Source organism: Pelophylax lessonae, assembly GCF_965119305.1.
Source record: "Pelophylax lessonae genome assembly, chromosome: 3".
Lineage (NCBI taxonomy): Eukaryota > Metazoa > Chordata > Amphibia > Anura > Ranidae > Pelophylax > Pelophylax lessonae.
The window spans coordinates 514,951,196-514,973,565 of record NC_138770.1 but is presented as its reverse complement, the minus strand read 5'-3'; the positions used below and the strand labels follow the sequence as shown (position 1 = coordinate 514,973,565).

The 22,370-nt window shown below is 44.5% G+C and overlaps 1 protein-coding gene across 2 annotated transcripts in view; it reads left to right on the top strand.

Annotated features, from left to right (window-relative positions):
• MTHFD1L (methylenetetrahydrofolate dehydrogenase (NADP+ dependent) 1 like) overlaps positions 1-22,370 on the top strand; it is a 562,387-nt gene that overhangs the window by 191,643 nt on the left and 348,374 nt on the right. For both annotated transcript variants that reach the window (XM_082251220.1, XM_082251219.1), the window contains exon 20: positions 6,122-6,233. In XM_082251220.1, the coding sequence (XP_082107346.1) occupies positions 6,122-6,233 (112 nt within the window). The remainder of the gene's footprint in view (positions 1-6,121; positions 6,234-22,370) is intronic.

The window sequence follows — 22,370 nt, the reverse complement described above, 5'->3', positions numbered from 1 at the left end:
TTTTGTGCACGGCGCAGCTCCAGCTAACCCCTTGTTGGCAATGGAGTGTGTATCACCTTACCCTCTCCTGGAAGCTGCGGGACCCTCTAAGACTCGGTCTGCCCTGGCGGCCATGACTGCAGCCCTTCGGTCACTTGTATCCAAGGTAGATATGGCCCTGCAAAGGAGGCCTAGCAAGAAGCGCCCCCTCCTTCACCTGTATCCTCTACCTCCTCAGGGTCTGAGGTGGATTTGACCGCTGCGGAGGAGATTCAAGCCCACTGCGTCTGCATCCAAGCACGTAGAGTGCTCTAACAGTGAGGACGAGTTGTCCTCCCCTGCAGCCACGCATGAAAAAGCGCTGGTGGAGGCCCTAATGGTCAGTGTGGGAAACCTCGGCAATGGCGGTGCAGTTTAGCACCTGCAAATCCTTCAAGGTGCAAAGGTGTCCCCCCCCCCCCCCCTTTTCCTGCCTATTTTGACGAGAATATCACTAGGTCAGTGGGGTTCCCCGAAACACATAGTTGGAATTCCGAAGCACTTCGCTAGGAGATATCCCTTTGAGGAGTCTCTCCTGTAGAAATTTACGGTTCCGTCAGACTCAGGTTTCCAGGTTAAATAAGGCTATGCTTTTGCTGGCGGAGGCTTCTCCATCCTTTAAGGATCCCATGGACAAGAGAGCGGAGGCTCTGGTCCGATATTATTTTACCGTGGCTGGTTCAATGTTGAGGCCGTTGTTTATCACCATGGTATCCCAGACCTTAACGGAATGGGCAAAAGTGTTCTGCCAGGATCTGGAAGGGAATCGACACCCTCCTGAGCTTGCGGATCAGTTGATCCAGGGGTTACAGTACATTTGTGATGCAGGGTATCTGTAATGGCGGTGATTCTTCGCCGCATGATATGGTTGAAGTACTGGTTGGCCAACCAGGCTTCTAAAAAGGTGTTGACTGATCTACCTTTTGTATGTGACTGTTGGTGCCTCTATGGAAGAGATCATTAAGGGCCTTACGGGAGGTAAGTGTACATTACGTCTGCAGGTTGATAAGGACAAGGAACCTCATTGTTAACATGGTCCTTTCTTCTCACAAGCGGCCCTTTCGTCCGTCTGGATCACAGGAAAAGTGTTTGAGATCCACCCGTAACTTTTCGGGAGGCTCCAAGAAGCCCTGGAATGGAAAGTCAAAACTGGGCACTTCTTGTTTCTCAGACAAGTCTTCCCCAGCCTGAAGGGGCGCCCTCACCCATTTCTAGGGTTGGGGGGGACGTCTTTGCTTTTTCCGGATCCGTGGACCTTGCTCATTCAGGACAGATGTGTCCACGAGTTGGTTTGGTTACAAGATCAAGTTTCGGTCCTTGCCTACAGCATGATTCTTTCCTTCCAACGTGCGCCTGTCTATACTGGCCTCTACGGGTCAGCGCAGGACCTGTTAGCACAAGGAGTCATTGTGCCGGTTCCAGAGTTGGAATGTTTTCAAGGTTTTTATTCAAATCTGTTTAAAGTTCCCAGGAAGGGAAGGAAAGGTTTGTCCGATCTTGGATCTCAAGGCTCTGAACCACTTTGTAGGGGTTTAGAAATTTCGGATGGAGTTTATCTGCATGGTAGTAGCTTTCTTTCATCAAGGGGATCTCCTGGCTTCTATTGATCTCAAGGGCCCTTACCTTCATATTTCAATATACAGTGGTTTGGGCACCCCAGGTAAAAATTTGTATTAATGTGCATAAAGAAGCCAAGGAAAGATGGAAAAATCTCCAAAAGGCATCACAGATTAGACATTCTTATAATATGTCAACAAAAGTTAGATTTTATTTCCATCATTTACACTTTCAAAATAACAGAAAACAAAAAAATTACCTCAGTCGGCAGGCGTTGGACCAAGGGGAGTGGTCCCTTCATCCGGAGGTTTTTCATCAGTTGTGTCACTGGTGGGACATCCCCGCGATGGCTCTGTTGGCATCTCAGCTCAATAGAAAGGTGCAGAGGTTTGTGGCTCGGACGCCAGACACCCCGTGGCCTTGTGGGGTCAGTGTCATCTGATTTACGCCTTCCCTCCTCTCAAGGTTCTGCCAAGACTTCTACACAAGGTCAAGGCAGAAGTGGCACCGGACTGGCCTCACTGGGCTTGGTACCCTGATCTGGTGCGGTTGGTCACCGACGTTCCTTGAGTTTCCTCTCGGGGAGGATCTGTGGTCCCAAGGATCAATCCTTCATACTTCATCCTGCTTTACAGTCGCTGGCTTTGATGGCATGGCTGTTGAATGTTAGGTGCTGATGGATAGAGGTTTATCTAAGTCGGTGATTCCAATGCTGTTAAAAGATAGGAAATCTACTTCTAGGAAGATCTAACATTGTATGTGGAAGTCTTACATTACGTGGTGTGAGTCTCTTGAGGTTCATCCTCGCTCCAGGTGTCGGCTTTGGCAGTCTTCTTCCAAGAACCCTTGGCCACATACTCCCTGGTGCGTACCTTTCTTCAGGGTGTCCGACATTGAATTCTTCCAATGCCGCCCTGACCTCAATTTGGTGCTTTCAGTCCTCCAGAATCCTCCCTTTGAGAAACTTCAGGAGATTCACTTGCTTATGCTGTCTCAGAAGGCGTTTTTTTTCTTTGCGATCACTTGTGCACGCAAGGTGTCGGAACTGGCGGCGTTATCCTGTCCACCTTGTTGATTCAGAGATAAGGTGGTACTTCGCCCCTGTCTGTTGATTCTCCCAAAGTTTGTCTCGGATTTCCATTTGCATGAGAATGTTGTTGCCTTCCCTGTGTCTCAGGCTAAGACATCCTAAGGAAGTTCCTTTGCATGCCTTGGATGTGGTTCGGGCAATTAGGGCGTACCTGGCAGCTACAGAGTCCTTTTAAGAAGTCCGACTCCATTTTTGTGCTGACGGATGGGCCTTGGAAAGGGTTGTTTGCTTCCTCTGCCACCATTTCCACATGGATCAGACAGACCGTGATTAAGGCCTTCTCCATCAGGGGTCATGTTCCTCCTTTCCCTGTCAAGGCGCTCTCTACTCGGGCGCTTAGTACCTTCTGTCATCAGGCATCAGTGATGCAGGTTTGAAAGGCTGCCACCTGGTCGTCAGTGCACACTTTCACAAAGTTCAATAAAGTGGATGTGTTGGCATGTGCGGATGCCTCTTTTCGCCACAAGGTTTTTCAGGCTGCTGTTTAGAGGACCTGAACCTGAAAAAAAATACACCCTCAGTTGTTTTGGTTGAGCTGCTGTTGCCTGGTTGGCTACTGTTTAGCTTTGGGAATTTTTTTGCTATTCCCACCCCTCGTGATAACACTGCTTTTGGACGTCCCAATGGTATTGAAGATCAGGAGCTGTGTCCGTCAATGAACGAAAGAGAAAATGGCCCATAAGCGTAGCCAGACTTTTTTTCTGCCTATTGTCCTCCTTTAGGGGGCAGTATAACCGAATGGTTATGAATATCAGGAGCTGTGTCCGTCAATGAACATCAGAGAACTGGGTTTTACGGCAAGTCAAAAATCCCATACTTGTATGCAAATTTGTCAATTGATGTTTATAAAACACAGCATAGGCATAATTTGACACCTCATGCCTATGCTTGAATATGGGTATACCCCATGTGTAAGGTTTTATTTTTTTTTTTACAGCTCAGGTACATGTAGGGACCCAATATCCAAGGAGCACCTTCATACATTCTAGGGGCATAAATTACGCATCTAATTTCCTGGCTACCTATCACATATTTGGAGGTCCCGGAGCAGAAACACCATATTTTCTAAGAGGCATAAGGAGCCTTTTGAATGGCAACGTTTTTTGCCACACATTTTTGCAACGTGGAAAGAGAATGTATTTTTTACATAAAGTTTTATATAAGATATTTCTAGCACAAAGCATAGGCATACTTGGATTTAAACCTCAATACACACTCTGCTATGCCTCCCGAGTATGCCAAATGTGAGACTTTCACAGCCTAGCCACATAGAGGCCCACAATCAATGAACACCTTCAGGCACTCTAGGGGCATAAATTATGCATCTAACTTCCTGACTACCTATCATGTTATTTGGTGGCCTGTTACTTGGGTCAACTGCAATTCTGGTGCTGGCCATGTCACACGGAGGTATTGCACTGCTGGTGGTTTCCTGCTGCTCTTCCGAATGCCTCATTATTTTTGTTAGAACCACCACCTCCGAATTAGTCACTGAACTACTGCTGTCCACAGGTTCATATTCAGAATCTACATCTGATCAGGAGTTTCCTGCTACTTTCATCTGTCATGTTCAGAATCTGGAATGCCTCCTCACTGGTGTACATTTTTTTGGGCATGACTTTTAGGTGCTGGTGAAACTGTACTTCCTACATTGGTGTGGCGGTAATCAGGACGCTGGTGTATAGCATTCTGATGTTTCTGAAATTCGGACACTGGTATGATGGTGATCAGATGGTTGGTGTGGCAGTGATTAGGACACATTCTTTTGACAGTGGTCAGGACCTGGTGTGGCAGTAATCGGGACAGCCTCTTTTGGCAGGGATCAGGACTTGGTGATCTGGACACACTGGTATAGTGGTGGTCAGGACGCACTGGTATGGTGGTGATTAAAATGCTAGTATGGCGGTTGGTATCAGGATGCGATGTGGTGGTAATCACTGGTGCTGGTCTACAAATGGTCGCTGCCATCACAGACCCAGTTCCTGGCAGCACTGGTGACACTGGGACAAGAGGCTGGTGGCTGGCTGCAGAGAGTGCACAGTACACTGCTGGATTAGGCTGTGTTGTGGCTGTGTGAACATTGTCTGTTAGGCTGTGGGTACTTCGCCATACTGGTAACTTCTCTCCTCTCACAGATAATCTGTGTAAGGAGAGAAAGCCAGAAAACAGTTTCATGCGACTTTGCTTACATCTGTGTGAATCTGTGATTGGACACAGCTATCCCATGGTACGGAGCTTGCGGGTGTGCACTCTAGCATCTGCACATGGGCCTCTGATTGGAGGGGGGGGGGGGGTTGAACAAGTACATCTGCAGCCTCTCTCTCCCCTGACTCCCTGGTCTCTCAGGTTTTGCTGAGGCAGAGGGAACGGGGGGTTGGCCAAGTCAGGGATACTCTGTGCAATTCGGCAGATAAACAGAGCAGGTAAATATAACCCTGTTTGTAGTGTTTTTGCTTTGTTTTTTTGTCTTTTTTTTTTTAAGGAGCGTTTATGACCATTTTAAGGGGGCTGGGCTGTGGCCAGTAGAAGATAATGTCCTGGTGTCAGTGGGGAGTATACAATGCCCCATTGTGGATATTGCAATAGCGCCCTATTGTTGGCGTCCCTGGAAGGAGTAGTGCACCATTGTTGGCGTCCCTGGAAGGAGTAGTGCACCATTGTTGGCGTCCCTGGAAGGAGTAGTGCACCATTGTTGGTGTCCCTGGAAGGAGTAGTGCACCATTGTTGGTGTCCCTGGAAGGAGTAGTGCACCATTGTTGGTGTCCCTGGAAGGAGTAGTGCACCATTGTTGACATTTTTTATAGACCGCAATAAGAAAGGACCAGTCTCTAACTTGGTGGAATTTTCTGATATTCTACAGTGGTTGTGCAGAAACATATTGAGGCAATTTTCTAGGAGCTACAAAACATCTAGAATAATTTTGTCCCATCTTGGTCATTGCTGCTGTGGAACCCCAAATTCTCCTATTTTGGTGACCTGTAACAATGTGTTTTTTAATTTTGCATGTGTGTAAAAAAAAAAAAAAAAAAAAACACAATTACTCAATATTGTTTTTTGCAACTCTTGCCTGATCGTTCAAATCTGCTTTAGCATATTATATTCAGACGTTGCTATCTTTTCTAGTGGAGAGTGGAGAAAAATCCTTCACATTTGCTGTGCTGCTTTTGTTTTGCTTTTAACAAAGATTGCATGTAATGAGGGCAATTCACTAAAACTGGAGCAGACAGATTTTGGAGCATCTGTGTGTAACCAATCAGTTTCAATCTTCAGCTTGTTCAATAAAGCTTTGAAAATGATAGCTAGAAGCTGGTTGGCTGTCATACATAGGCTAAGTAATTGTTTTTTTAAATAAGCCATAAATGTTTTCTATTAACTGATATTTAATGCTTTGAAAAATGAAAAAGGAGTATGGTGTGAGCAGTCCTTTTAGTAAGACATGTACACTTAATTTTACAGGGAACACCAGTGTTTGTTCATGCTGGTCCTTTTGCTAATATAGCACATGGCAGTTCTTCCGTTTTGGCAGACAAGATTGCGCTGAAACTGGTTGGGGAAAATGGCTTTGTGGGTAAGTTAATACTGTCTCTTATGGAATATAGAAGAGAGCAATTGTCACAGGGGGGTCACAGTTAAAGGGTGCATTTATTTTAATACCTGTGATGTTTGGGTTTTCCTTTTTTTTTCTTTTCATTCTTTTTTTTTTTTTTCCCAAATATTTCTTGAAAATTTGGCATCACTATACAATCAACAACACTTAGTTCATTGAGAATAATACAAATGTTACACAAGAGAATTAATACAATTCATCATTATGTACATCAAAACATCTCAGTATAACCACAGACAAGTTTTTATACTACTCTTTTACCACTCATAATCTGTCTATCCTCTTCTTTAAAGTTTTCATAAAATATCTCCTACTGAATTTTAACATCCCATTTTATGTTTTTCTATAAAATCAATCATACCCAGTTAAACAACCCGCACAACCAAAACAAAAAAAAAAAAAAAATGGCCGGCAATACTACATTATTTCCATCTTTAAAGGGTAACTCCACTTTCATGAGAAAAATTTAGCAAGTAAAATATTGCATATACAGTTGCGACACAAGTCCTATTGAAATTGAATGTTCTTTTTAAATGAGCTTTCCTTTTTAAGCTGCAGTGCTGTAATTTTCTGTAAAATATGGCTACCTGGAGCAAATGCTCCAGAGCAATCACATCTGAAGGGATGAGACCCTGCCACTTTCCTTGTTAGAACCCTGCAGATGTAGCAGCTGATTGATAATTAAAAAAACACTCCTATATAGGTTGATGGGTACCATTTTCAGGCTTATTAGCAGGAAAATAGGGCTGACTACAACAGACTAACTTGCAGGAGTGGTAGGCAGTGGGCGCAGTAATTGAAGCAGGATTTCCAATCTGACCATTCAGTTGTTTCTCCAGGTGGGCTATTTGGGAGAGGCCTAGTAAAAAGATAGCTTATGCCCCGTACACACGATCTGAAAATCGGTCGACAGATCGTCTGATTTTTCTTTGCATGCTAGTCGCATAGCAAAAATGAAGAAGAGTTTACTAAAGTTTCGAAAACTCTCGTTCTACAGATTAAAAAAATCAGAAGTGATGTAATGTGTTGTAATGTATTTGTATTGTTTCGATCTACAACTGTACTGATTAAATGAAAATTATACGATCTGGTATCGTATGAGAAGAAAAATTTTCATGCTTGTCCGATCGGATAATATCAGATGAACTGTCATGATAGTCTCTCAATAGCTCTGTTAAAACAAACAGATGATCGTACGATCGCTTTGAAAGCAGTATTTTTCGTCCGTTTTTTCAGATCGTGTATACGGACAATTAGTGGCATCTTAAAAATGATTCTACGGGGAGACTTTACTTGCTCCTCTTGCACATCTGAGCTCACCATGAATTTATAAGGTCTTGGAAGAACACAAATATAAACCTAATAAATATATATGTTCATTTATATTGAATTTTGATGTTTAAATATTTCAAAGTACATTGGAAAGGCATTAGTAGGATAACCGTTCAACAAGCACAACAATAGATGTAGTTAAATACAGTAAATGTAACATTTATTGCTTTTGCTGCCTGGCCAGTTTGCCTCTTCAGGGGTACACATTTTATTTCTCTATTTCTATACAATGCACCAGTCTTTTTTTTATCTTAAATTGTACAATCATGCCAAAACTAAAACTTCTGCAAGACTGGTAAACTTAAAAATATTTTATAGTATATTTGACTAGGTCTTCCTGCCAGCGATTTGTATTGCCCATTCCCCTGCTAGGTCTCATAACATAAACATCCTAACCTCTGAACAATTCTATCCCTATTGCTTTATTCATTTTCTGAATTTGGTTAAACAGTCAGTTGACCTTTTCATGCTCAGTTAAATAAACAGTTTGTCAGTTTTTCTAACAGTTTTTCAGGTTATGAATTGCTTTTAAACAGGTAGTTTTTTCTGCAGAAAGAATCTATTTTGCCCTTTTTTGGGTATGTAATGAACTTTTGATTTCCAGAGACTTTTTAGCTCCGTAGAATGCTTTGACATTGCCACCCTTTCGTCAGGAGATCTTAAATTTTTTTTTTTGCCACACATTAAAGCAAACTGCAAAATAGACATACAGTAATGTGAAAAATAAAGTGCACTACATGAAAAATGTTTTTCTTTACATTTCAAAAAGCAAACTCTCTAGATCTTCACTCCCAGTTCCTACAGATAAAGTTGATACACTTGGAACAAGTAACAAATATTGATTCTCACAATCTAAATGAACAAAAATGCAGATTTGTCACATGGAAAAAGTTAATTCACCACATCGTCAAACCCATGAAATTTGAATCAAGCTTTTCATATAAGGCACCAGTGATGAGAACATCCAGGTGAAAGCTGGTAGTGAAGGGGATAAAAAAAAAAGTTGTTTTTGCCTTTCCCCCTTTTTTACTTTTATTTTTTTTTTTTACACACATGGTTTAATGCATTTCTCTTTTGTTTGAGGGACACAGCTCCTCTTCTTCTTGACTACGTTGGTTATGCTGGACATTAGGCAGGAAATAACTTGACGACGCCTATAGGGCAGTCCCAGGGGGTATACTCCCACTCTCTGGTATAGGTGCTCTAGTTTTTTTTTTTTTTTTTCTGCCTAGTCAGGAGTAAGGACCTAGTTCCTGCTGGGATCTCTGGTCCTGGCAATTTTTTCTTTTTAAATGGAATTTTTTTTTTTCCCCCTCTTCTTTTTTTTATTTATTTTTTTATTTTGTTCCTGTGAGATCTACAATCAAGTGCCGGATTGGGCGATGGACTGGATAATCTTATCTAGATCAAGGGGGTCCCCCCAGTCAGGCCAGCGAGCGCCTGCAGACCGCAGCTCTGCGCTAGGTCAGCCGTGACATAGCCCCACTGGACAGGGGCTGGCCTGTGAGTTAAGACTAGTGAGGGCGCATAATAACTGGCATTGTCCTGAGTCGCAGCATTTCCTCCTGGCCGACAGCACCCACATTACAGTGGAGCGGTGGTCTGACTAGAGCAGTGCCTGCCCTGTTCTTGTTGTGGTAAGTAGCTGCCCCCCTCTACCCCTGGAGGGTTTTAGGGTGGATGTGGGCCCCTCCCTGGGATAGTCAGACCCCCGGCTCCCTTCCCTCCCAGTCAGCATTCCCCCTCCTTTCTCGGTGGTCTTCTGCAGACCTTTGCTGCCCATCTGCCCAACCCCCCCCTCCCGGGGTGGACGTAACCTTTTTAGGTTGGCCTGGGGTGTTGAGCTGGGGGTGGGGGGGGGGGGAGCACCGCCTGCAACCAAACAATCTAAACTTGGGAGGGGGGATGGGCCTAGTGGGGGGCACCTTCCAGAGCCCCCTTCCTGTTGATCATTTTTGTGCTTCTGGGGTTACCCCCTGGGGCCCCCGGGAGCCACGTGGTGCCACCTTTTTTTTTTATGTAGCCTTTTATGCTACAGATTACTTAGCAACTGGACAATCATTGACCAGTTTGCCCTTTTCTTTCTTGGTCAGAAAATCAACCGCGAGCTACAGAATACGCGACACTTGCAGTACAATTTGGGATGTGATGCACAATATGGTGATGGCAAAGCATACAAAGGAGGAATGGCTATCGATAGTAAATTTGTTTTTAGAGCAGTTCAATTTTCTGAACTGTGTTGGAGCGGTAGATGGAAATCATATTCGCCTTGTTCAGCCGATTTTCAAGTGGAAGCAAAAAAAAATATTTATTTTGTCCTACTTGCGGTTGTGGATGCCATTTACTGCGAACGATATGTTGACAGTGGCTTCTATGGAAGTAGTTCAGACTCCAGCATCTTTGCCCATTCCACCTTCGGCCAGATGCTGCGTTCCAGTGATCTGGACCTGCCTGCAAACTCTCCACTACCAGGAACCAATCATCCACCTGCACCTATGTTTTCCTTGGGGATGAAGCATTTTCATTAGGAGAGCACCTTCTAAGGCCCTACCCCAGTAGAAACCTAAACTTTGAGAAGAGGGTGTTCAATTACAGGCTGGCCAGAGCAAGAAGAGTGTTGGAATGTGCCTTTGGCTTGCTTTCAAGCAAATGGCGTTTTTTGCACAACACCCATCATCTTAATATGCAGAATGCTATATGTGCAGTGAAGGCAGCATACATCTTGCACAATTTTGTAAGGCAGTGGGATGGCGTATTGCTTTGATGATGCCTTAATGCACCCTATGCAGAGGGCTCAACGGCGTGGGAGTTTAAGGGGTGCCCATATCCGGGATGAGTGTACCACTTTTTTCATGACAACTGGACAGGTTCCATGGCAACTAGAAGCCTTTAAAAACTGATAATAATCTAATTTCAAATACATTTGAAAATAAGGACTTCCAATACGATTTCCCTGTAATGCTGTGCAGAATAGTTTTTTTCATAGAATAGTTTTTTTTTTTTTGTCAACTTAGTCTTTAGTTTTTGGATCAGTCTTTTTGACCATGCGATTTCCCTGCAGGTCGCACACCTGCATTGTGAATGGCACCCCCACGCATGTAAAATTGCAGGTCTGACCCCACCATGCGATTTCTCTGCACCTCACACGCCTTCCCTGCAATCTCACATGCGTGGGGATGCCACGCATTCTGAATGGAACCCCCACACATGTACAGCGTCGCTAATTTTGGAGTGTTGTAGTGCATTTATCTCCCCACACGTCTATATGGCTACATTGCTGGCACATGTCTGCAAAAAGTTCAGCTTCAGAACAGTACAACACAGGCAGGAGAAGGACAAGAAATACGTGACATGTGAGCAGACGGCAAAGCCAAAACATGGCTGCTGAACACCTAGAAAACTTAACCTTTATTATGCTTGTGGGGATTTCTGATTTATTTTGGATATATTAAAATGACTGAATATACTACACTGAGGGTCCCCCCTGTTTATCTTTGGTGAACAAGTATCCTAGGAACACTGCATTTGTTGCCACTTACCTGATGACATTATAGAAGAATATTGATTTATCCATTGGGTACGTCCATATACATGAGGATTGCAGAGTGATTACCTAAGCCTCGCAGCAGATTGGAGATTGATCCAGAGGTCCCATAGGGTGATCCATCATACCCAAAACGCTCTATTGAGTGTTAATGGAGGTGAGCGGCCATTACACCTGATTGTGGATTTCTAGCTCACAGAAGATTGTACCGGGTTGTCACCGTAAGTGTCCTGTGTCACTCTATCACATATGAACTTTTCATTGTTGACAATTTTGGCACCTTTGCACATTGTTTGGGACTTTGCGATCTTAATGCGATCAATATCCATCATTTGTGTTTTACACTGTTCATCTATTTGTTTTTTTTTTTTATAGGATATTGTCAGGCACTTTAAGTGAATCTCCCTTTCACCTATTTATTGATATTTTCACTTGCACTTGATTTAGTTATCTAGATAATCACCGTGCAACCTAGAGTTGCAGCTGTTCACTTCTTTACCATACAGCAAACTTGAAAGCTGTATTTCATTATTTTTCTTTTGTATTTTATACATTTTCTCCAATTATATGGGCATTGATCATTTTATTTTACCACCACCTGAATATTTTATATTGCGGTAAGAGGACCATCACTTTTACTTATCACTTTTAGCACTATTTTACATTCATCTTTATTCAGCACAAGAGCACTTGATCACCGACGTGGTACTTTATACATTATTATTGTACTACCTCGCATAGAAGATTATTGTTGCTTTTATCTATTTTGTATATGTTTTTACTTATTCATCAGTGATTTATGGTCCACCAATTTTAGACATCTTGCGCTGATTCTCTCCGTTCTTTTAAATAACAGTAGATAGGTTTGGCGCAAACCAAAGACAGCATTTCAGAAAACCCTATACCAACTGCAAAACATGATGGTGGAAATGTTTAGTGTCTTGGGGTGGCTTTGCTGCATTAACCACTTACCGCAAATCGACGTAGACCTACGTCGGCTGGAATAAGTGGCTGTACTGGGGTGATGCCTGCAGCTAGAGGCGACATCCCAGTACCATTTTTAAGAGCTGGCAGTCTGCTTTCAGATGGTAAAGACTGATGTGGCTCGGGAGCCACTCGATCACTACCTCAGCAAGCGGGAGGGGACGCCCCCCCTCCTGCCACCCTCTGCGGCTCTGCCCGGGTCTCCCGTCCCACTGGGAGACCCGAGCAAACAGCCAGCGTGTCCGCTGGCTGGCTGGAGTCCTGATCAAAGCCGGATGAGGCTTAGATCGGGTCTCCGATGATATAACCCGGAGGCGGCGTCCATGACGTCACATCTGGGTTACTCGGCTGCTAAAGTCGCCGAATTTTAAAAGTGACTGTATTCAAAAATGCAGTTTTCGGCACTTTTAATACATTGAAGTGCAGTGGAGGGGTCTAGGGTCTTTTAGACCCCCGATCCCTCCCTAAAGAGTACCTGTCACTGCCTATTGCTGTCACAAGGGATGTTTACATTGCTTGTGACAGCAATAAAAGTGGTCAAATATTTTTTTAAAAAAAATAACCTGTGCTAAAATTAAAGTAAAATAAATCGGAAAAAATATTTTTTAACCGCCCCGCGAGAAAACGTATACGAAAGTCGTGCTTGCAAATGAAATCGCTGTTCAGACCACACGTGAGGTATCGCCCCGATCGCCAGAGCGAGAGCAATTATTACTTTAAACTGGTAACCATTAAATTTTTTTTAAAGCGTTGCCGATAAAGATTTTTATTGACCGTAGTTTGTCGCCATTCCGCGGGTGTGCACAATTTTAAACCATAACATGTTGGATATCTATCTACTCAGCATGACATCATCTTTCACAACATACAAAAAAATGGGCTAACTTTACGGTTTAGTTTTTTTTAAAATGCAGTGAAATGTAATTTTTCCAAAATGTTTGTAAGTATGTATATATGTGTGTGTATAATATATATATATATATATATGTGTGTGTGTGTGTGTGTGTGTGTGTGTGTGTGTGTGTATATATATGTATATATGTGTGTGTGTGTGTGTATATATATATATATATATATATATATATATATATATATATATATATATATATATATATATATATATATATATATATATATATATATACATACATACATACATACATACATACATACATACATACATACATACATACATACATACATACATACATACATACATACATACATACATACTCTAAGGCTCTAAGTAAATTTTCAAGCAAAAAATACTGATTTTAACTTGTAAACAACATGTGTCAAAAATGGGCTCGGTCCTTAAGTGGTTAAGGCCTAGTTGGGTTGCATTTAGTGAGTCAGTGAATTCTGCATCATATCAAGATGTGCTTGATAAGAATGCGAGGCCAGTTAGTCCAAAAACTGAAGCTAAACTAAAAATTGATCCTTCAATAGATAATTATCCAAAGTGCGCTCGTAAATCCACCAAGGAATGGTTCAGAAATGATAAACTGAACTGTCCTGGTCAAAGCTCTGGTTTGAATACCGTTTAAAATATAGGGGATTTGAAACCGTCAGTTCATGTAAGAAAACCTGAAGGCATCTTGCAAATTAAGGGATTCTGAATGTAGGAGTGGCCAAAGGTATCACTGAGCAGATACAAGACCAGTCACCCTGCACAAAAAGACGCAGTGTTTAGTTTTAGAGGAATCTCCTACACAAAGGCAAAGTTCTGGAGTCTTAAACAATATTTTAATGAATACATAGCGACCTTAGTTTGAGTCTTTTTATATATGCCTGGAGTCAGGCTTTAGGACACTTTTCAATTGCATTATTTAATGCCCATGTTTTGAAACCGTAATTCAGTATGTGTATCCTTTGGGGTACTTACTGGTTCAGGGGTACCTCCTGGCTTCTGAAGTAAATACATAATTTTAGCGTTTTAGCAATTAATAAATCCTATGTGGGGTGGGTGTGGCCAACTAACTTTAATTTCATGGTTTATCAGAGGGCTCCATTCTAAAGTGAATCACTCTGAGTATCTTGCTCGTCGCAGCCAGCATGTTGTTCTCCAGGAAACACGTTTTCAAGGCTCTATAGTTATGGCACTCAAATGTGCCAAAATAGCTTATGCTATCCACTCCACTTACGTTTGAGGCACTTTCACATTAATAACAAAGTCTGGTAGCTCGTTAACATATTATAAATGACCCCGGGGTCTGATGTTTTGTAATCCTTGTCCTTGAAGTTTTAGGCAAACCATAAACTATAGTTACTCTGTATATTCGCCCCTGTTTACCAAAATTATATTTGAGCTCCTTAGAGTGGCATTAGAATTGGCTGAAGGTCCTCTTTTACTAGCTAGTGATTTCAATATAGTCCTCAAACTCCCTTAATAGGTTTGGTGGATCTACGCTACCCCCCACTCCTTTATGCTTGTATGTAGACAGATTTGACCTTGTGGATGCCCTGAGATGGAAACACACGAACACCTAGTAATCATGTTATTCTGATACTCAGGGTACATTGTCCCGCATTGACTTGTTTGCTTTCTCAAGACTTGCTAGGTTTGGTAACTTTGATCAGATATCTTTCTAGAGCAGTATTTGACCATTCTCCTTTATTGGTGGACCTTGCTCTGGGTATGTCTAGTTCCTGTAGGATCTTGGGACTGAGTCCTTTATGGCACGCAGATTTAGCTGTAACAGATCGAGGGCTTGTTGACATGAACTCCTACTGGGTCACTAACAGACACAGTGCGTCCATACATGTGGTCTGGGTTTTTTTTTTTTTTTTAAAGCCACCATGTGCACTACATTTTGCTGCGGCTATTGGGATGGCCCGTAGGGAGGCTCAGTCTAAATTGGTGGATGTGGAACCATGCTCCATGCTGCTCGTTATTCCATGCTCGTTATTCTGTTTCCCCTACTCTTGATAATTACTCTACATTGTAACCTAAAGCCAGGGAATTTGGATTTAGTGCTGTTGGAACACACTCAGAGAAAACTGTTGTACCAAAATCAACTAATTTTCGAGTTTGGGAATAAGAATAGCCATCTTCTAACATGTCTCAAGACCTGATTTCCAGTCTTGCACTATCCCCAGAATTAAAACCTCTACTAACATCATAGTGGAAGAAACTAATGAAATAGTAGAAGCCTTTGTTTTTTTTTTTTTTTTTTTTACTCTACTTAATACACTGCTAAAGCACATTATACTATTGTAGAATTGGATGATTACTTATGATATCCATCTTCCCAAGTTATCGGCAGGCTGGATTTTGCTCTTTGATGCTCCTGTAACGTCCGAATAAAATGGACAGGCCATGCAGTCGTTTGCTCACAATAAAACGCCAGGTTTGGATGGCTTTCCTATAGAGTGGTAAAAAAAAAAAATTCTGATCCCTCATTTACTTTGAGTTTGAACTTGTGCTCTTGAAGAAGGGCAGTTACCACTCTGTTGGAAGTGCTAACTGTACTTATTCCAAAACCTCATAAAGACCATCTATATTGTGAGTTGTGCCACCCTTTTTCTTTAATTTAATTCAGATGTCAAAATTCTAGCTAAAGTCCTTGCCTTTTAGGTTGAATGAAGTAATTCCTACTATTATAAAATCATACCAAACCAAATTAATCCCAGGCCAATCCACCTCCATCAATTTACGTAGGCTTTTCACGAATATGCAGGCCCAACATGATATCATGAACCCTAGAGCTGTCTGCCAATAAACACGCACAAGGCCTTTGATTTGGTTGAATGGTAATACTTATAAGAGGTACTGGTGAAATTTGGCTTTGGCAATGTATTTCTTAGAGGGATTTAGTTGCTCTATTGTAAACCAAGAGCTAGACTGAGGGTAAATAGTTGTATTTCTGAGTCCTTCCCTATGAGAGGCACTAGAAAAGGATTCCCTCTATCGCTGTTGTGGTTTGCTGAACCTTTAGCTGAACTGATAAGGTCTAATTTAGCTATTACTGGTCTGGTAGGAAGGCGACCCTTCATGCGGACGACATGCTCATTTATTTAGATGACTCCCAATCCTCTCGATCTATTCTATTGCATATTATTCAAGGACTTGGACATTATTTTGACTTTCAAGTAAGTTGGAAAAAAAATCTCCTTTTTTCGTTCGATTAGGATGCATTAATTTCCTTTCCACCCTCATGTTTACTGAAAATTGTCTCTAGTGTCTGCTATTTAGGCATTATAGCGCAGCAGCATATTTCCTTATATATCAAGAATAACGTAGATCCTCTCATTTGTAAACTTAAAAGCACCCTAAAGATTTGGTCTAATCCCCCCCTAATCCTACTAGGTAGGCTAAATATAGAATAAAATTTTTTCCTGCCATGCTCCCTTTGTAAATTAAAGTGTTACTAAACCCACAACAGTAATCTGTCTGTATATGCAGAATAGTATATTGTTATACTCACTGTCTAACTTAAGTGATTAATCCTCTGCATTGTGTAAAAAGGCTGTGTAATCCTGTATGCACAGATCCTCCTCCTGCACGTTCACTCTGGACAAGTCCAGATAAGACACAGTAAGGGTAGTTCAGTTTGGTCTCTATTGCTGGAGAGAACACTTCCTGGCTTTAGCTGAGCTATTCAGGTCTCATGGTATTGACATCACACATTTGGTCGTGTATAAAGATCCTAAGACAGCCCAGTCCCTCCCTCCTCCATGCCCAGTACCAAAAAAAGAACAGTGGGTGGGATGTCACATCTTGATGAATGATATGCCTCCCATAAAAGCATGAGGACACAGGCTGTAGTGGATTTCAAGAGGCAGGGATTGCCATAAACACCACTGGTACATTTTTTTTTGCAGTGTTTTTTTGACTTCTCAACAGCATCAGTTACAGCCTGCAGACATGCATATTGAGTTCAGATATTTCTAAACTTGTAAAAACGTATTTCCCAATTTCTAACTTAATAAGTAATACAGAGATGTCACAAATTTTTTTTTTTTGTGTTTTTTTTTTTTTTTTTCTTTTTTTGTGATCCTTTCTCTTTCTGTGACTTCACTCTTTTTCTCTATCCCCTCTGTCATCCTCATCCCACCTGGCAACTAACACCCCACCCCCTGTGGCCCTCTTCATTCCACCTGGCAACCCACTGATACCGAAGTAACATCCCAACCCTCTAATCCTACACTTCATCACACCTTGTAACCCACTGATACCTTGCTAACACCCCCCCATCCTCATCTTCATTACACCTGGCAACCCACTGATACCCCACCCCCTGTCATCCTGCTCACACCTGGTACCCCGCTGATACCTTGCAAACACCCCACTCCCTGTCATCCTCATGTTCATCACACCTGGTACCCCATTGCAACTTTGCGAACACCCTACCCCCTGTCATCCTCATCACACCTGGCACCCCACCCCATCATCCTCTCCCTCATGTTCAGCAATCCTTGCACCCCACTGCAACCTTGCTAAAAACCTATCCCTTGTCCTCTTCATGTTCATCACACCTGGCACCCCACTGCAACCTTCCTAATACCCTACCCCCTGTCATCCTCTTTATCACACCTGGCACCCCACTGCCGACTCCTCCCCCCCCCTTAAAACCCACTGCCATCTTCCAAACACCTGCCTTGACAAAGCAGCTTATTCCAATGTTGAGAGGGCAAGGGTCTTTTCCCCAATAATGTGTGGTGGCGTGTAACGTGGTCTGTGGACAGGGTCATATTGAAATATGGAACATTATGTTAACAATAAAGATGCCACCCCAGGTGAATGATTACATGCTACTAAACCCACAGCAGTAAAATCAGAATGTATATGCAGTAAAACATGCTTGGTATACCTGTTAATGTGGATCCTAATGGGTTAATCCTTTGCATTGTGTAAAAAGGCTGCTTGATCCTGTCTGATCATCTCCTTCCACCGACTCCAAAAAATAACCTAATATTTACAGAGTCTATAGAGTCAGGCTGCTCAGTTTGTGTATTGCTAGAGGGTTTTTTCTTGGGAGGGTACACGTGATCAGCACAGGCCCAATCAGCACTGTCCAGACATGTTCAGACAGTGGATTAAGGGTCTTGAAGCCTGATAGGACAATTGTGGGGGAAAAACTCCTCCTGCAAGCTATCGGCACTCACTGATACAAGTCACAAGATTGCTCTAACTGCTATATACAGCTGATGAAAAAAGGTATTTATCAGTTTATATTTACTAAAATAATTGTATTTCCATGTTCTGTGTACTGTGGGAGACCAGATATAGTGAATGCAGCATCTGGGTTCAGTAACACTTTAACTCCCCCGGTATATATATTCCTAAATGCCGATTTTCAAGAAATTTTACTCTATCCTTATGTCTTTTATTTGGGGAGATAGCGCAGTTAGGATCTCTAAAGATACACTGCAATTCCCTATTTCTCTTACGTCCGCTGACAGTCGCCGCCCGATGGTATTAGCCTTCGCTAATGGCGCCCTCTGCAGGAGCAAGGCTAGGCAGATAATTATCAGGTTAACACATAAAAACTTTTATACCTCGGCACGCCACTAGGGGGCCATCCCTCAGCCATTATCCTGAACCCAATCTGATATGACCTCAGTTTTATGCTGCCTAGCTCAGGAGCTGGTTAGGTTTCTCTGACTGGGACCTTGCGTCTGTTTCCTTTGTTTTTTTTTCTGAATTTGTGTTTTTCTTTGCACAATAGATTTTATTAGTCAGGGATTCCTTTCCTGGAGGACTACAAGTGACTGCAGAGCTGGGCCTCGGACTGGGTAATATAGATCCTTATGGAGTCCCAGCCTGCCAACGAGCGTAGCAGGTTATTGGTGCGCCCAGGCCTCGCAACGACGGTGCCCCTCCGAATGGGGACGAGCCTGCGGAGCTGCATCTTGGCTGAGGGGGTCTCAACCCGGATCGCCCGCGTGTTGCCAGCATCCCTCCTTGGCTGACGGCACCCCCACTGAAGGTGGGAGGTCTCCCGTATATGAGCGGTGCTCGCATCCTGGACAGGTGAGTACTGATATCCCCTTGTCCCTGGGGACTTTTTGGTTATTGTGGGCCCACTCTTAGGGGATAGCAGGGCTGGTGGTCTCTGTAGGATCCCCCTTCTGGCCAGGTTGTGGTTTTCTCCCTCCCTGCTCCCGCTGGGGGGCGCTGTATGGGGTACTTGTAGTACTTGGGGGGGGGGGGGGGCCTGGGGTCCCTGATGATAAAAAAATAATAAAAATACAAAAGAAATCGACCACTTATAAGAGTCGCAGGGGAATGGATATAAATGGGTTAACAAGAACCACAGAAACTGAAACCAAGTCTACCACCGATTTAAAGGGCCAGCGTCCCTTTTAATTTTTATGGCAAAAATGGACTCCCGGGACAGCAAATCCCCTGCAGGCCTGGTGGGGGCTTCGGATCCACCCTGAAGCCTCTGCCATGACCTCTATATCTGCTGTGCTTGCGACTTTGGCTTCCCAGGTGGATCTGTTGATGTTGGAACACTCCTCCAAAAAACGGCCTGTGCCCTCCCAGTTCTCTGACTCTGAGCCAAAAATTGGTTGCCACGGACAATGGCCCCCTGAGGGGTTCCGGTCCTCCACTTCTGAGGGGGAGGAGGAGGAGGCATCTTCCTCCTCTGTAGCGTGGGTACATGCGCTACAATGGATGTTCCCTTTAGCGACGCTAAAAGAAACTCTCATCTTGACGATGAGCCGTCTCAGTCAAGTCAGCGGTCCGCTTTTGGGTTCCAAAGGGCCCAGAAGTCAGGTAAGGTTTTTCCCTGCCCTGTGGAATTTCACGGGAGTGTGAATGACCAGTGGCGGTGCATTAGGCACATGTTGGGGGTGCCTAAGCGTTTTTTTTTTCCTTCCGCTATCCCATTTTGGGGGCGGGGGATAAACGTTGGGCGTTTCCCCAAAAATGGGGATCACGCTGTGTCTAGGCTGTATAAGCCCACTTTGATGCCAGTAGAGGATTCCCCAGTATTCAGGGATCCGGCAGATGGGCGTGTGGAAGCACTCGTCCGCCACGTTTATCTGGTGGCGGTTTTCCCTGTTAAACCCTGTATTTTGCCTCAGGGATGGCCTATCAGGCTCTCGCGGCATGATGCAATGTGCTTCGCAGCACTCTGGTGGTGACCTTTCCGCCTGCCCTTGCCATGGTGGATTGGATTACCTGCACTGGGATGTCTTTGTGCGACGCAGCCATGGACGAGGCCCCGTTGGTCACGGTAGGAGTCGCGCTCCGCCGCCATACCTGGTTGAAGAGCTGGTCGGCTGACCACTCCTCCAGACGGTTTCTGAGGTCCCCTAAATGGGGGGTAGTCCTTTTGGGAAAACTCTAGCTGATTTAATTAAGGGGCTCACTGAAGTTAAGAGTACTCTGTTTCCACAGGTCTCTAAGGGTAAGCCCCCCCGAACACGGTGGGGGCCCTCCTTCAAGACTCAATGTAATTCCTTTCGTGCCTTTGGGACGCAGGAGCAGGGTAGACCCTTCCGACCTCCCGGTGGCCACAAGAAGCCGTGGACGGGTAAACCAAAAGCCGGTAAGTCTGCCTCGGTGGCCCAGTCCACCACTTTCTGAAGGGACGACCTCACCCATGTCGGGGTGGGGGACTGTCTGCGTTGCTTCGGGAGCCCTGGTTGTCCGGCATTCCGGACTGGGGGGTTCACGTGCTGCTTTGTTCAGGGTACAAGATCGAGTTCAATCTCGCCCCGCAGACAGGTTCTTACCGCCCAATCTCCAGCTGTTCCCTCGATCGTCTCAGGGACCTTATGGGGGCAGTGCATGATATGCTTGCCCAAGGAGTCATTGTACCCGTTCCTCCATGGGATAGGTTTCACGGGTTTTGCTCCAACCTGTTCCCGGTGCCCAGAAAAGAAGGCACGGTGAGTCCGATTCTGGATTTGAGGTCTCTGAACCGATTTGTGCGGGTACAGAAGTACAGGATGGACTATTCGGTCGGTGGTGGCATCGTTGAGGCCCGGGGACTTCCTGGCCTCCCATCGACTTGAAGGATGCATATCTACACATCCCTATTTTCAAGGGTCATCAGTGATCTATCCACTTCGTGGTGGCTGGGGAGCAACTCCCAGTTTGTGGCATTGCCTTTCGGTCTCGCTTTGGTTCCCAGGGTTTCGCCAAGGTATTGGCTCCAGTTCTAGCTTTGCTACATTTACGGGGTATTGCGATCCTCGGTGGCCTGTGCGACCTTTTGTTAAAGTCAAGCTCGTGTGTTACCTTGGCGAGCGCTCTGGTCGTGACGGTTCAGACACTCCAGGATTTGGGTGGACCGTCAATTTTCAGAAGTCGGCTCTGACTCCCTCAACTCGCCTTCAGTACCTAGGGATGGTCCTGGACTCTGCTCAAGCTCGGGTCTTGCTTCCAGAGGAAAACCTCGGGACTCTGCGGGTTGAGATCAGGTCTCTCGGGGACAACGATCTCTCCTCCTTGCGGACCTGCATGCGGGTCCTGGGCCTGATGGTTTTTGCCTTCGAAATGGTTCCGTTTGTTCAATTTCACCCCGGGACTCTGCAAGCGGAGTTCCTGGACAGGTGGAACAGGACGCCTCAGTCCTTGGAGAGGAGGATGTCATTGAGTCGCCCGGTACGGTCGGCTCTCTTGTGGAGGCTCCGGTTGCCGTCCTTGCGCAGGGCCAGACCTTCCGGCCTCTGTTGCGGTCATTTCTCACCACGGTTGCAACCCTGTCAGGCTGGGGAGGAGTTCTGGGCGCACTTTGTGCCCAGGGGACGTGGTCGGCAGGGGAGACTTTGCTGCAGGTAAACGTCTTGAAGCTCAGAGCGATCAAACTTTGTCTGTTCCGGTGGTCATCTCTACTTGATAGGTGTCCGGTCTGGGTACAGATGGACAATGCCACGGCTGTGGTTTTTATCAATTACCAAGGGGGCACCAGGAGTGCCTGGGCGGCCAAGGAAGTGGCCGAGATTCTCTTGGGCCGAATCACATGTACGGCGATCTCGGCTGTTCACATTCTGGGTGTGGACAACTGGCAGGTGGACTATGAGTCGCCAGACCTTGGACCAAGGAGAATGGTCCCTGCATGCGGAGGTATTTGCCTTGCCTCCCTGGGATCTGAATTTGGTTTTGTCTGTTACAACAACCTCCCTTCGAGAACATCAGAGGGATTCCTCTGTCTGGGTTGTCCCAAAAAGTTGCCTTTCTGGTGGCTATCGCGTCGGCTCGCAGAGTGTCTGAGTTGGCGGACTTGTCTTACCGCTCTCCTTATCTGGTACTTCATAGAGATGAGGTGGTTCTGCGA